At 45.9% G+C, this 14,902-nt stretch overlaps 1 protein-coding gene across 1 annotated transcript in view; it reads left to right on the top strand.

The window, feature by feature from the left end:
- The window catches only part of DHX29 (DExH-box helicase 29), a 980,951-nt gene that overhangs the window by 309,430 nt on the left and 656,619 nt on the right, over positions 1-14,902 (top strand). Inside the window, exon 6 of the mRNA XM_078675085.1 lies at positions 12,932-13,126. Within this exon, the coding sequence (XP_078531211.1) occupies positions 12,932-13,126 (195 nt within the window). The remainder of the gene's footprint in view (positions 1-12,931; positions 13,127-14,902) is intronic.

The following is a 14,902-nucleotide window of genomic DNA, read 5'->3' as shown; positions in this document are numbered from 1 at the left end:
TCCTGAAAGTGCCGTCTTTGTCCAGCCCTTAATCGCGGTTAATAAAGTTTTTGTTCACCATCGATAAGCAAGGACACAGGCTTGAGTTTCAAGCCTCGCTGTCACTATGAAAGACGATTGGAGGCCCTCTCCACTGACATCACAGAAGGAGACAGCTTGAGTTCCAGCGCTCGTTTCAATCGAAAAGGCCTGATTGGCTGCTCTGCGCCGCCGTCCCTACCCCGCCCCTACCGACACCTTCACTTTAGCATCTGCCGATTCCCGAGACCACATCCACGAGGTCCGGTTGCAGGATACGCTAGGTGCCAAACGGGTGTTGGGCGTTACGGGCGCAAGATCCTTTTCTTCTATCGTTACAGAGCTAAGTAATCTGCCTTCTACCATAACAATGTAAACTATACTCATTTATCCTGATCTAATGTCCCCCTGCAGGGTGTGCCATTGTCGCCTCCACCCCCCTCCCGAGACCTATGGGGTGTGGATCTTTTAATTTACAAGTGAGAAATCCTCCATAATTTTAATAATTAATTTTACATTTCTCTAGTCCTATGTGTGAATACATCACCTTTGGCCCGATTTCCTGGCCCATTGATCGCTACCCACGAGTGATGCCATATCAGCCGACTTTCAATCGGCCAGTCATCTTGTGTCATAGTGCATGTTCACACGCTTGTCTGATCCCAGAACAGCGTTTTCTTGCACTAAATGTATTGGATCAATTGATCAGTCATCTCTTACCATAGTGCATGTTCACATGCTTGTCTGATACCAGAACAGCGGTTTTGGACTAAACGTATTTTGAGAACACCATGGACACGTAACTGGACTAGCATTAAGCACTTCCACTCAGAGATCTGTTTCTTGCAGAAAACACCACAGACAGATCGCACTAATTATGTGTTTGTCTTTTATGTATGTATGTCATTTCTATTTTACAGACTATACAGGTTCCTCAAAAACTGAGGTAAATCCCACTATTTGTTGGTTTGTTTTTTGCACTTCTTTTTCACTCAATTTTAACTTTCACGTCCTCTGGTAAGGGTGGGCCTTAGCGTGCCCACACCTCCGAGGTACACATTTATACGGTCCTGAAGAAAGCCCAGTTAATTACACACATAAGGGCAGAAACATGTCGACCCCACTTTAAGTGGAAATATCCAAAATAATATTTGGTAGATTTCCAAACACATACCATTTTAACCATGTCAAGCTGACCACTGAATAAAGTTTTTCTTCTGGTACAGCTCTTTGACATTTTTAAACCACTGTTTTTCACATCACTGTCACAAAAACCAGCTCCGCAGTATTCTGGTGTTGTAGCACACCAGGGAGGCACTCGGCTTCTCCTGGTGGGCCCGATGATGAAGCATGTCACCACCCAGGGTGGTGAGTGAGGGCTTCTAAAAAATCCCTAATGATTTCCAGTGTGAATATTTAGGTGGATTTCTTCTCTGTTCCTGTGCTTACATTTAACTTGACACTCTTTCGTTGTTTAACGCATATTGAATTGGGGGACTGAGAGTGTCCCTGAGTTTCCCTCTCTCTCTAATTGGTACTACTGCCATTTTGGTTGTGGCATCCATTTTGTTAGCTATGTAATTCTTCCGTCTTCACTATTGCTTGCCCTTCTATTCTGCTTGAGTCATCAGCTTTAGTTAATTCCTTCTGTACTTGGCCAAAGTAATATATGTGCTGAACAAAGGCCTGTAGCTGCTGAAATGCACCTGGTTAAAGATGTAACTGTCAACTATTTTCTGCTGTTGTTAACAGTTCTGTTCCCCCTCCCACTTTGCTGACTAAGTGATCTCCCATCTGCCCATGTTTGTTGGTAACTATTCCTGTGAAGGCCTTTACCTTCTATTTGTATCTACATGCTTACTCTGCAACGAAGTGTGTATTCAATGTACTACCTCCTGGAACACTGGAGGGTGTTGTATGGACGTAGTCCCACTCATGAGTGATTAATAAACGTGTTAGTTGAATTCCAGCTTAAGTGCCAATCTCTATGTTGTTGGTCTATGGACCCCTGGACAAAGAAGGGTGACCCCTGCACCGGTGTGCCCATTAAAAGGCACATTTCCACAAGGGTGCATTCTAGCTCCTATTCTGTTTTCCCTGTATATCTCAGATTTTGACAAATCCATTCAACGATCTAAACTCCACCCACTAAAATTAGGCTACCGCACACTTAACTACTAAGCTAATGCCGTCGACCTCGTGATCTAATCACAGACTTCAATTGGACTACAGCACCAACTTGTTGCACTCAGCGACTATAATTAGAGGAATGGGCTTTCTGCGAACATCAATTTAAAAAAATCATATTCTCTGAGAAGAACCTAAAGAAATCCACATGGAAATTGGGAGACAATAATGTGGATTCAGTATAATTGTATGCTTACCTGGGCTTTCATCTTGATAAGAATTTAACTTCTGGACAACATCTAAATATGTTAAAAACAAAGTCTGTCATGATAACAAAGCATTAACATTTTTTGCATTTAACATACAAAGGGCGTTCGATGAGGCCCATCACAATGGACTTTATTTAGGGCAAAACTTGTTGCACTTCTGACTTAAAGGTCGATGCTGTTAATGAAAAGAAGGTAAATAAATAAAAATAGTTTTTCATCCAAAGTGCATGTCTTTTATTCAACTTAAGAAGATCCACTCATCATGGAATGATCAGACTTAAATTAAGTCTACCATCAATTGAGGTAGTTCACCTGGCTCAGAAAATCAACTATTTTTGTGACTCTGCCTTTGCATAAGTCTCCTCATTGAGAGGCTTGAATTATCGAGAACTGACACAGAACAATATGACCAACTTAGCTTTTTTCCTTATCAAATCAATTCAGTTATCAAAGAACATAATTTACTCTATGTTGAGGATCTCTTCAAGATGCAACCATTTTATCCATCTATATAAAGTTTCATGTTACAAGGCTTTATCCCTACACCGGTGCCAACGTGGAGATTCAGTCCTCATTTGCTTGAAGACTGGGCTTTCAGAGCACAAATGACAACCACAGTTGCAGATTACTTTGCCTGGAACGCTGGTTCTGCCTCTTCTCCGCTAATAGAATGGAAAGCATTCAAGGTGGTGGTAAGAGGAGCCTCCATAGGGGCAGCGGTAAAAGCTAGACAGGAGATAGTGCGCAAACTGACTGAAGTGGAAGGACAGATGGGACCACTAGAAAAGCCAGTGTCAGACTCCCCAGGCCAGGTGGATAAACAACAGAAGTCACGGATAGAATACGCTGACCCGCTGTAGATTACAAGGTGTATGTACTGAAAATGCATGTGGAGGCGAATAAAACCAGCACTTTGCCAGCTCTTATCATATGGGACCAGCCCCAAACGACCCCAATAACCAAAATCCGCTCCCCACACGGGGATGTGGCTGACACCCAGTTAACGATAAATGAGGCATTCCAAAAGTATTAGTCATTTGTACAGTGATCCGGGGTGCTCATATATGCAGGAAATCGGGATTCCTCCAGGGAGTGTATCTACCAAAGCTGGACGAAACTGACAAAGACGAACTAATGTTACCAATTACAACGGAGGAAATTCTGGTGGCTATACGTGACCTGCCGCAGAATAAGACCCCTGGTCTAGATGGCCTTCCCACAGAATTGTACTTGGCATACGCCAAAGAGTTAGCACCTCAATTAGGTACGTTGTATGCAGTGTCATTTGAGGAAGGTGCGCTTCCCCGACGACAAATCAAGCACTAGTGGTGTCGCTGCTTAAGCCTGGGCGAGATGCTGCTGACATTACAGTGTACCGACTGTTATCGCTCCTGAATACGGAGTACAAAATATTAAGCAAGATTTTAGCGTCACAATTATTGACCTACCTCAACAAGTTGGTACACGTAGGCCAATGCGGGTTTGTGCCACATAGGAGCACAGCGCACAATGTGAGGCGACTATATTAAATAATGTGGGCCCCTTCGGAGCATTTCCCAGTAGTGAGCTGCCTCTCCCTGGACCTGTGTCAGGCGTTTGATACCCTGAGTTGGGAATTCATGCTGGAGGCTTTGGGTCAGTGTGACATACCCATTGAATACCTGAACTGGATCACGTTTGGTCCGGCAGGCATATCTCCAGTGCGCTAATTAATCAGAAGGAGGGATAAGGGATCGGAATCTCCGTTTCATTCCCCAAGGTTAGTTTGTAGTTATCAAAAAAGGAAACGGACACTAGTTACACCTTATGACCATTGGCATAAGGAATAAAGGACAGAGTAGCCTCAAAAAACTCTAAGTAATGGTTGGAAAGAGGTGCGGTATATCTGGTTCATCCGCCCCACATTAGAGTTGTGGCAGTTATCATTGGCTAGATAACTGCCACAACTCTAATGTGGGGCGGATGAACCAGATATACCGCACCTCTTTCCAACCATTACTTAGAGTTTTTTGAGGCTACTCTGTCCTTTATTCCTTATGCCAATGGTCATAAGGTGTAACTAGTGTCCGTTTCCTTTTTTGATAACTACAATATCTCCAGTGCGTACAAGATCTATAGTGGCACAAGAAAAGGCTGCCCGTTGCCCCAATGCTTTTTAGGGCTCGGCTGAACGCGCGGAAGCGCGTCTCTGCCGAGAACTTATTGTGGCCGTGTCTCCTTTCAAGGAGACATTCCTGGCCGCGCGCATCGCCTTGGAGGCGTTTCGAAACGAGCACGCGAACGCGCTCGCTGCATTCACAGGGCTCGCTGAACGCGCGGAAGGAACGGGGACTATAATGCTTGTCATTATTGTTGTTATTAAGAGTTCGATACTAAGAGGAGGCAGAAGCAGACGGCCATTACTCCTTCACAGGCCGCGGCTTTGTTTTAAAAGGGACAGAATGACAATGCAGTATATTCTGTTTTGACAAAGATTATTGAATGAAGCCCCCACACAATAGTGCAAGGCTACTTAAAAGTCACCTGGAGAAAAATGAGTTTACACTCGAGCAGAGCAGGCTTTTCTGTCATGAAGGCATAATGATGTGTTTGCTCTTCCCTCACTGCGTGGTCTGTATATTTTACAAACACCACAACAGAGATAGATAGAAGCGCCGGCATGCTGGGGAAATTTGTTATTTCGGAATTGGGAGAGGGAAAGTGCTTTGTGTCTGAGATTCCCAGGCCGATAGAGAGGCTAAGTATTAAAGCGGCGCAGGGATGCCTCGCCGTGCCCCAGGGGGCTCTCGTTCTGAGGCGAGTGCAGACTGGAGTCTGGGGAGGGTGACAGCAAACAACGACCACAAGACATTTACAGCAGGTCTGTCAGAGAAAGGTCGCAGGGTTTTGGATTCACAATGTTTTCAGTCACAGCCGAGCACTTGGTGAAGCCACTTTCACCCGACAGGGGGCGCTAAAGACCGCTCAAGTCGTGCAGTCCATTTGTGCTACTAACACAAGAACAGGGGGAACTAAAATGTTTATGTTCCTGATGCTAATCACAGGAGGATAGAGAGTATGCCATGCAGCACAGGCACACATATTTGCTATAGCATCATTGCTCCATTTCCCGCCAATTTGCTGTTGGATATACTTTTAGACACTACGGCAGATGGGACTTCTTTTTGTTGCACCAAAGTAGAGTGAGTAGTGAGTGCAGAGTAGTGAGTAGTGAGTGCAGAGTAGTGAGTAGTGAGTGCAGAGTATTGAGTGCAGAGTAGTGAGTAGTGAGTGCAGAGTAGTGAGTGCAGAGTAGTGAGTAGTGAGTAGTGAGTGCAGAGTAGTGAGTGCAGAGTAGTGAGTAGTGAGTGCAGAGTAGTGAGTAGTGAGTGCAGAGTAGTGAGTAGTGAGTGCAGAGTAGTGAGTGCAGAGTAGTGAGTAGTGAGTGCAGAGTAGTGAGTAGTGAGTGCAGAGTAGTGAGTAGTGAGTGCAGAGTAGTGAGTAGTGAGTGCAGAGTAGTGAGTAGTGAGTGCAGAGTAGTGAGTGCAGAGTAGTGAGCAGTGAGCGCAGAGTAGTGAGTGCAGAGTAGTGAGTGCAGAGTAGTGAGTGCAGAGTAGTGAGTGCAGAGTAGTGAGTGCAGAGTAGTGAGTGCAGAGTAGTGAGTGCAGAGAATAACTGTATCAGCCCCGTGCGTGAGGTGCATCATCCACATTGCTCAGGTCACCCAAATTCCTGCACTCTCTACCACACTGCTTTCAAGAACAGCATACTCTTGCACACACACTCACTGCTCACCAATTCAAAGTTTGCTAAACATTTTATGCAACGCATTGTCCTACACAATGCCAATAACTCAAACTTTAATGCTGCGAGCCCTATTGCATTGTAAATGCTTGTTATATTAGTGTTAGAACCATTTGCACATAAACTGCGTATATCAGCCCAGAGTTGGGGCATACCTGTTGGTCCGGCGACAAACGCTCCGTCGCTGTATGCCGACAATATAATATTGTACACCTGTGATTTACACAGCGGGCTCCCCGCTGCCACCGCGCTCTTTGTGGAGTTTGGTAAAGTATCGGGGCTCAACATAAACTTTGATGAATCCGTGCCCTTTTCCTTCAAACAGCTTGAGACTCCGCACATGACAGAATTTGATAATAACACAATTCAGATAGCTCCAACCACGTTTAAGTATTTAGGAGTGCACATGTATAGAATGCAGTGGGACATGGTAGACGGCAATGTACAGCGAGCAAGAACCGCATTGCGTTCACAAATAGCGTTCTGGATTACGTTTACGCTGTCTGCTACAGGTCGCCTAGCCATCGCAAAGATGGTAATGCTGCCTAGGGTACTGTACTATTTTACAACGATCTCGATATTAATACCCATGAAAATGTTTCAGGAACTAGATTCACTTCTGATAGAATTAGTGTGGGGCGCAAGCCGATGTAGGGTTGCACTAAAGAGGTTACAGCTACCAACTGCAGCTGGAGGAGTGGGAGCCCCAGATTTCAGGGCCTACTGCATGGCGAGTCAGCCACAATGGCTCTCATGCTGGCTTGCGGGAAGTATTTTGCAGGAAATAGTCTACACTCCCAGAATGCTGTCACATGGGTAAACATGCAAAGTTGTATAGCACGCACCCAATCGATACTACGGATTCTTCACTATTGCAAATAGCACTGAAATACTGGAAATATGCTCTAAAGTACACACAGCCATGCATGTCCTATGCACCGAATACCCCTTTAGTGGGACTACCCATACCAACAAGTGTAGTCACGCAGGGACAACTGACAGATTGGGAGGATGGAGGGATAACAACATTGGGGACTATGTTTCAAGCTTCTGATGTGACATATCGACTTTGCAAATACCAATGGCCTGCCGGACACTCTATTCCCCTTACATACAGGATTATTGCATTGCCTTAGATGGATGTGGGCCCCAGATGGGCAAGAACCGCCTACAAATGAATTAGTACATATGTTACATTTAATGGGTAACGGCAGGTACTTCACGAAATGGCTTTACACAGGCATAAGGAGGACACTGGTTTCTCCACTGGGGGCTTTGCGGGCTAAGTGGGAGCAGACATGGTAGCAGGCCTGACGGATAAAGAATAGACAACAGTTGTTGCATACCTGAAGACAGCGTCATTAAATACAATATCTGATCATACAGAAGGCATATCGGAACGCCATACAGACCAAAAAATATTCCCTACTTCGCCATTGAACTGCCCGAGATGTGTAGCGGCAGATGCAGGGTTTGTACATATGTTGTGGGCATGTCCGGCATTGGCACATTACTGGGCACAGATAGTGCAAGCAGTGATGGATGTAGTAGGCGGGCACACCTTGAACACGGCAAATAGCTGGCTATTAAGGTTTTGCCCTCAACCAAAGGGATATAAGGTTCAGGCACGTTTTGCTAATCTAGCGTTAATACTAGCGAAGAGACGCATCACCAGTCGGTGGAAGGCAGCAAGGCTACCAAGTCTAGAGTCTTGGAAGGGAGAAGTAATTAAGTGGAGCCTAGCTGAAAGCGCTGCGATACGTAGGGAGGATCAACGGGGCGGAGGAAAATACCAATAGCAATGGCATGGCATATGCTGTGTGAAGCGTTTAAAAGCTGGGTAGGGCCAACGCAGGTAGTCGGGGTAAGATAACTGCAAGGTTTAAGGCCGATTCCTTGGTCCATAATACTAGCGAGGTGTGCTGCTGGGTAGACCTTCTTGATGGGGTGGATATCAGTGTAAGGGAAGCGGATACCATTTCTATGATTCCCTGGTATATGATATGGTATACTGTGGTGGGATGTCTGTTCTGGTTTTCTTATACAGTCAATTGCGAATTTGTAAGTGTGCTACTCTTACTGTCTGAGAGACTACCAATGGTGTCTCCCAGTTAGCTAACTGTTCAAGGGGGGTGGCGGGAGGGATCCATGGTGGTTGAATAGTGTTTAATACAAGTGCAAACTGTGAGATTAAATTATAGAATGTGGTACACACCGAAAGAGGGTACATATAAAGCAGAATGATGATGTTAAATAACCATGTGCACTGTAATTGAAGACTGGCGACTATGCGCCAAGACAAAATTTGTAGCGTTTACGAAGGTGTGCCGCATAGGTATTCGCATGTACTGGCGGGGTACAATTGTTTGTATGTACAACTAATTTAGAGGCATCAATAAAACAACTTTTGAGATTCCCTCTGCTGTATATTCAGTTGAAAGAATTTGAAGGCTCCTAGAAGTCCACATCTAGTTCCCCTAACTGCAGACTCTGTGTCTATCGGAACCTTAGAACATATTATCTGCGTCTCCCCAGGAGTGAGCGATATTCAAAACATTTTTATTGCCCTGCTTCAGTAAGCAATCACTGCACACTATAAAGGAACCACCACATTATGCTTTCAGCTATAATCGAATGCCTTTATTGGTAGATTAATACAATATCTGGCTATAACCTATAAAACAATCAAATTAAATGACAATGTAATCAATGGGCATGCTACGGCAAAGGACTTAATCAGATGCACTAAAGAGGGATAGAGTTTTCTTTTATCAATCTTTTGACTCTTTCGAATGATTTTTAATGTTGTCTATTTAAGTATTTGGAATAACCTAACATATTTATGTTTTATGTGTTGTTTATTTATTGGACGTTGTGATGTTTTTTTATGTATTCAAAAAACAATCTAAACATACTACTACAGGGGAGTAACCATTTCTACATGGTCTACTGTGGGACCACTTGATGAGTAAGACTGGGCACTAGGGGTACCAAATTGATGCATGTTGATAAAAACAGTTTTTAGGTCTCGTCCTTTACCATTCCAAAGGAATGGGAAATGGCGAGAATTCAAGTGCTCGAACTGATTGTCAAACCACCGCTTTTTTTCGTGGCGTTTTCTTCGAGTGCACGTACAGGCACGCGCTTTTGGCCCATACACTTTCATGGCCATCTGTTCCTGTTCCTCAATGTCCCTCCCACCCTTCGTTTGATCTTGCCGCGAGTTCAGGCTAATGGCCCTCCCCCAGCACAGAGCGCGCATCGCGGCCGCACAGCACATCAAAGGGCTTATCCCAGCGTGTGCTGTGCGGCTTCTCCTCCCCTAATTATGTGGCCGGCCGTACTTGTGTTTCCCGGCCGCTCTTGTATTTAATTAGCAGCAGCAGCATTTCTCCTGCGCCAGGCCACATCAAAGGCTCTGTGCCACTTTCACCCACACAGCAACACTTACAGACACGCAACGCCACTCACACCCACACAAGCCCACTATCATCCACGCAACACCACACTCACCCACGCAACGCCACTCACCCAAGCGACACCACTCACACACGCAACGCAACTCATCCACGCAACCCCACTCATCCACGCAACCCCACTCATCCACGCAACGCCACTCATCCACGCAACGCCACTCATCCACGCAACGCCACTCATCCACGCAACGCCACTCACCCACGCAACACCACTCACCCACGCAACACCACTCACCCACGCAACACCACTCACCCACGCAACACCACTCACCCACGAAACGCCACTCACTCACTCACGCAAAGTCACTCACCCCCACGCAGTGCCACTTTCAGCCACGCAGCACCACTTTCAGACACGCAACGCCACTCACACCCACGCAAGCCCACTATCACCCACGCAATGCCACACTCACCCACGCAATGCCACACTCACCCAAGCAACACCACTCACACACGCAACGCCACTCACACATGCAACGCCACTCACACATGCAACGCCACTCACACACGCAACGCCACTCACACACGCAACGCCACTCACACACGCAACGCCACACTCACCCACGCAACGCCACTCACACACGCAACGCCACACACGCAACGCCACTCACACACGCAACGCCACTCACACACGCAACGCCACTCACACACGCAACGCCACTCACACACGCAACGCCACTCACACGCGCAACGCCACTCACACGCGCAACGCCACTCACACACGCAATGCCACTCACACGCGCAACGCCACTCACACGCGCAACGCCACTCACACGCGCAACGCCACTCACACGCGCAACGCCACTCACACGCGCAACGCCACTCACGCACGCAACGCCACTCACGCACGCAACGCCACTCACGCACGCAACGCCACTCACACACGCAACGCCACTCACACGCCCAACGCCACTCACACGCGCAACGCCACTCACACGCGCAACGCGACTCACACACGCAACGCGACTCACACGCGCAACGCCACTCACGCGCGCAACGCGACTCACACGCGCAACGCCACTCACACGCGCAACGCCACTCACACGCGCAACGCCACTCACACGCGCAACGCCACTCACACGCGCAACGCCACTCACACGCGCAACGCCACTCACACGCGCAACGCCACTCACACACGCAACGCCTCTCACACACCCAACGCGAGTCACACGTGCAACGCCACTCACACGCGCAACGCCACTCACACGCGCAACGCCACTCACACGCGCAACGCCACTCACACGCGCAACGCCACTCACGCGCGCAATGCCACTCACGCACGCAACGCCACTCACATACGCAACGCCACTCACACAAGCAACACCACTCACACACGCAACGCCACTCACACACGCAACGCCACTCACACACGCAACGCCTCTCACTCACCCAACGCGACTCACACGCGCAACGCCACTCACACGCGCAACGCCACTCACATGCGCAACTCCACTCACATGCGCAACTCCACTCACATGCGCAACGCCACTCACACGCGCAACGCCACTCACACACGCAACGTGACTCACACGCGCAACGCCACTCACACGCGCAACGCCACTCACACGCGCAACGCCACTCACACGCGCAACGCCACTCACACATGCAACGCCACTCACCCACGCAACACCACTCACCCACGCAACACCACTCACCCACGCAACGCCACTCACCCACGCAACGCCACTCACACATGCAACGCCACTCACCCACGCAACGCCACTCACTCACTCACGCAAAGTCACTCACACCCACGCAGTGCCACTTTCACCCACGCAGCACCACTTTCAGACACGCAACGCCACTCACACCCACGCAAGCCCACTATCACCCACGCAATGCCACACTCACCCAGGCAACTCCACTCACACACGCAACGCCACTCACACACGCAACGCCACTCACACACGCAACGCCACTCACACACGCAACGCCACTCACACACGCAACGCCACTCACACATTGTGGGTGCAGATTGTGGGTGCAGATTCAGAGAAAACTCAGCAGCACCACCACCATTGCAATGCAATAGGTCTCGTTTTAACGCAAATTTAAGCTATAGGCCTTGTAAATGGCAAAGCCTTTTATTTATGTTCCAAAAACCAGAACGCAAAAATAAAGGGCATAATCATTTACAATGCTAATAGTTCAGACTCGCGTTATTGCGAGACCTATTGCATTTTCAATGCTTGTTTTCCATGGGGATGTGGGCGGCTTCAATGTTGAGATGCTTTAAACAATTGATTATTGATAGGAGGAATGAATAAAAAGTTATCCAGTGTACAGCTGATTTATTATTTTTATTTTTGCTTACACAAAGTTAGGTATGCCCTTCACAAATATTTTGAGGAAACGTTTGCTTAATTATTTATTGTTTTTCATTTGTACTGACAATTTGTTGAGAATGTATTGGAGTGATGCTTTCTTTGAGTGAGTGGTTTCAACTAGCAAAGTGATTTATAACTCTTTTTGTATGATTTCCTCTAGGGCCATAACTTTTCAATATCATGCCTGCTCCCCTCCCCCACCCACCTTGTAAAAAAAAAAAAAAACATTGGGCTCACCAAAATGTCAAACCTATTTTAGCACAATACATCTATAAAACTAGCTCCTCTAAACATATTTAACAGTTCAAACACTGCAATTAGGTTTAGTTATTCCTTTTAAAAATTCAGTCAAACGCACAATTGTTATCTTCCTATCGGCAACTTGGTCTCCTAGAAGTGTAAGAGTAGCCACAGTCTGATCCTTTATCAGAAATTGGGGAATTTGATGGTTAGTGACAACAGATGTTACTGATGGTCCATTAGAGAGCAGCGCACTCACCTATTGTGTTTTTCCCCTAAAAACACACCATTGTTTCCTGAATGATGCTCCTCTTGGATAGTGCCTGCCCCCCACCCCCACCCCAACACTAGGGATTTGTGATCCAGTTGCATGCTAAGAATGTTAAGAGATTGCTGCAGCCGTCTTCAGTCGTCTTGGGATCTGTAACAAGAACACAAACAATGTTGTCAATTGAAGGCAATGGATTGTAATTGCTATGATATTAACACGGTTCCATGTATTATGTTTTAACTCCATTCTACAAAAAAACAAATGAAAAAGATCAAACTGTTGCTTGACTGTAAAATAGCAAAGTAAATGCGTCCCGTACCCCCGGTACCCCCATTATTGCAGTGCAAATTATAAACTCTCTTGATGTTTTCTTTAAGATCTTTTCCCAGGTCTGACATTGCAGTGCTTTCCTCCTTCTAGAGTGCTGCAGGAAAAAAGACTGTGAGTGAGGAAAAAGAACAAAATGCTGTAGAAAAAGAAGATGCTGTAGAAAAAGAAGATGCTGTAGAAAAAGAAGATGGTGTGGTGAAGGATTGGATTTTGCGCTATGTGGAACAAGACCAAGAAAGTGATGAAGATAAAAAACTGTCTGCCGAGGAGGAGAAGTTCGACCCTGTAAGTTTCTAAATCGAATTGCGTAAGGAAACTGTTCTTTAACATTTTCTCCTCTTCACAGAACGATCCATCTGTAGTGCATGGTCTCATCGTGTAGGAAGCACTTACTTGGGTGTGCTTTATGAAATTATGATTTGGTACTATCCAGCTTTAACGCCGTCACCCCACTTTTACGATTTTGTGTTAATTGGAAAATATTTTCCAGTAACACATTTCTGCATCTATTTCTGTGTTTTATGCCTTCTTAAGGAAATGTCTTTACCAGTTTACCACTTTTTTTTGAGTGAAATTAGAAACAAATGTGTAAAGATGGAGATCATGTCTTGCATGCAGCTGTGACGACAGCTGCACGAGTGAGATGGGACAATATAGCAATCTACCCAATGTCCACAAAACATTGTATGGGCTGTTCTCCAGAAGGTGTTGTGTATTTTAAGGTATGATATGGTATAATGGGAAACAGGACGTTTTATATTCAGAAATTATTGATGCAAAGGCCTCAAGTCTCACTCATTGCCAGTGAGACTCTCACATGTGGTGGCCATGTTGAGCTCTCACAAAAGGTTAAATGTATCATCTTGTAAGAAAGGCTTGATTTTGAGCTCTGCTGTCTGCTCCTGGGAACTGAAAAGAAGTTCTATCACACTGGAAACCACACACCATTACTTGAAAGTCCTGAGCATTTGTTAGTGGATTTTTGTGGTCTTCTTATTCGTTTAATAATCATATGTGTTATTTTTTTATTAATGTGCTTGCCTCGTCTTGTTTTATCACTGATGTTGACGTATGTGTGACATCACCTCCTTTGATATCATCTACTACATTAATTCGATATCTGACTCCTACAAATTCTCAAAATTGGAGAATTCTCTGAGTGCTGGGGCATTGTAGAACTAACACCCTGATGTGTTTTGGCATTTTCGATAGTATGCATGTGCCAGTATGAGTAGGGACCTGTGGTAACGATTTGAGGAGTTGCCAGGGTCTACCAGTGCCAGAAGTGCTGGTCTGACTGGGCAGAGTATGTGTGCCGGTGTCTTGACCTTATGTGGGCCTGTTTTGTGACTTGATGGCTCAGTGTTTGTTTATTTCCCTTAAATTATAAAACATTGCCTGCATCACGAACAAATGTATGCTGTCTCCCATACCATGCAAAATACATGTACAGCAAGTCTTTACAAGCTCAAAACTGCTCACTTTCAAATGTGGGGCTCTTCTTTGACTATCTGCTTCATTAATGGGGGGCACTTTTACTTTGGTGCCTGGCCCTATTTTCTGTCCCAGTCCAGCCCTTGGCGCTGCACTACTGCATTCATAATTGGTGCAGTGGATATCGATCTGAGTTTGATTTTCCATAGGATCCTTGTTACATTTTTTACTGATGGTGGTTTTGTTCTCACTGCCAAAATTGTCCCTGCCTGTCAGTTGTCATTCTTTTAAAAAAAAATAATGTTTCTTTTATTTAAAAAAAAATATGACAAAAGAGGCATGAACATGTGCCAACAACAATAAAGTAAACAGTTCAGAAAGGCAGCAGTTCAGTGACAGTCTTCACATATGTTGTAGATGAAGGCTGTGGAGCAACCAGACAATCAATTACAATGAGACAGTTACATATAAGTGCATCTTGCTTAACATTAGTCCCAGACAGATTGAGCCTCATTTCCTTCCTCCATCAGCTCAAGATCGTAATATTTTATCCAGCAGCCCCAGATATTATAGAATTGATGCGGGCATCCCCAGCTTTTATAAGTAACTCTTTCTGCTGCCGTGTAT

The sequence above is a fragment of the Lissotriton helveticus genome, chromosome 2_1 (genome assembly GCF_964261635.1).
Source record: "Lissotriton helveticus chromosome 2_1, aLisHel1.1, whole genome shotgun sequence".
In the NCBI taxonomy this organism is placed as follows: Eukaryota; Metazoa; Chordata; class Amphibia; order Caudata; family Salamandridae; genus Lissotriton; species Lissotriton helveticus.
This window is presented reverse-complemented; position numbering and strand designations above follow the sequence as displayed.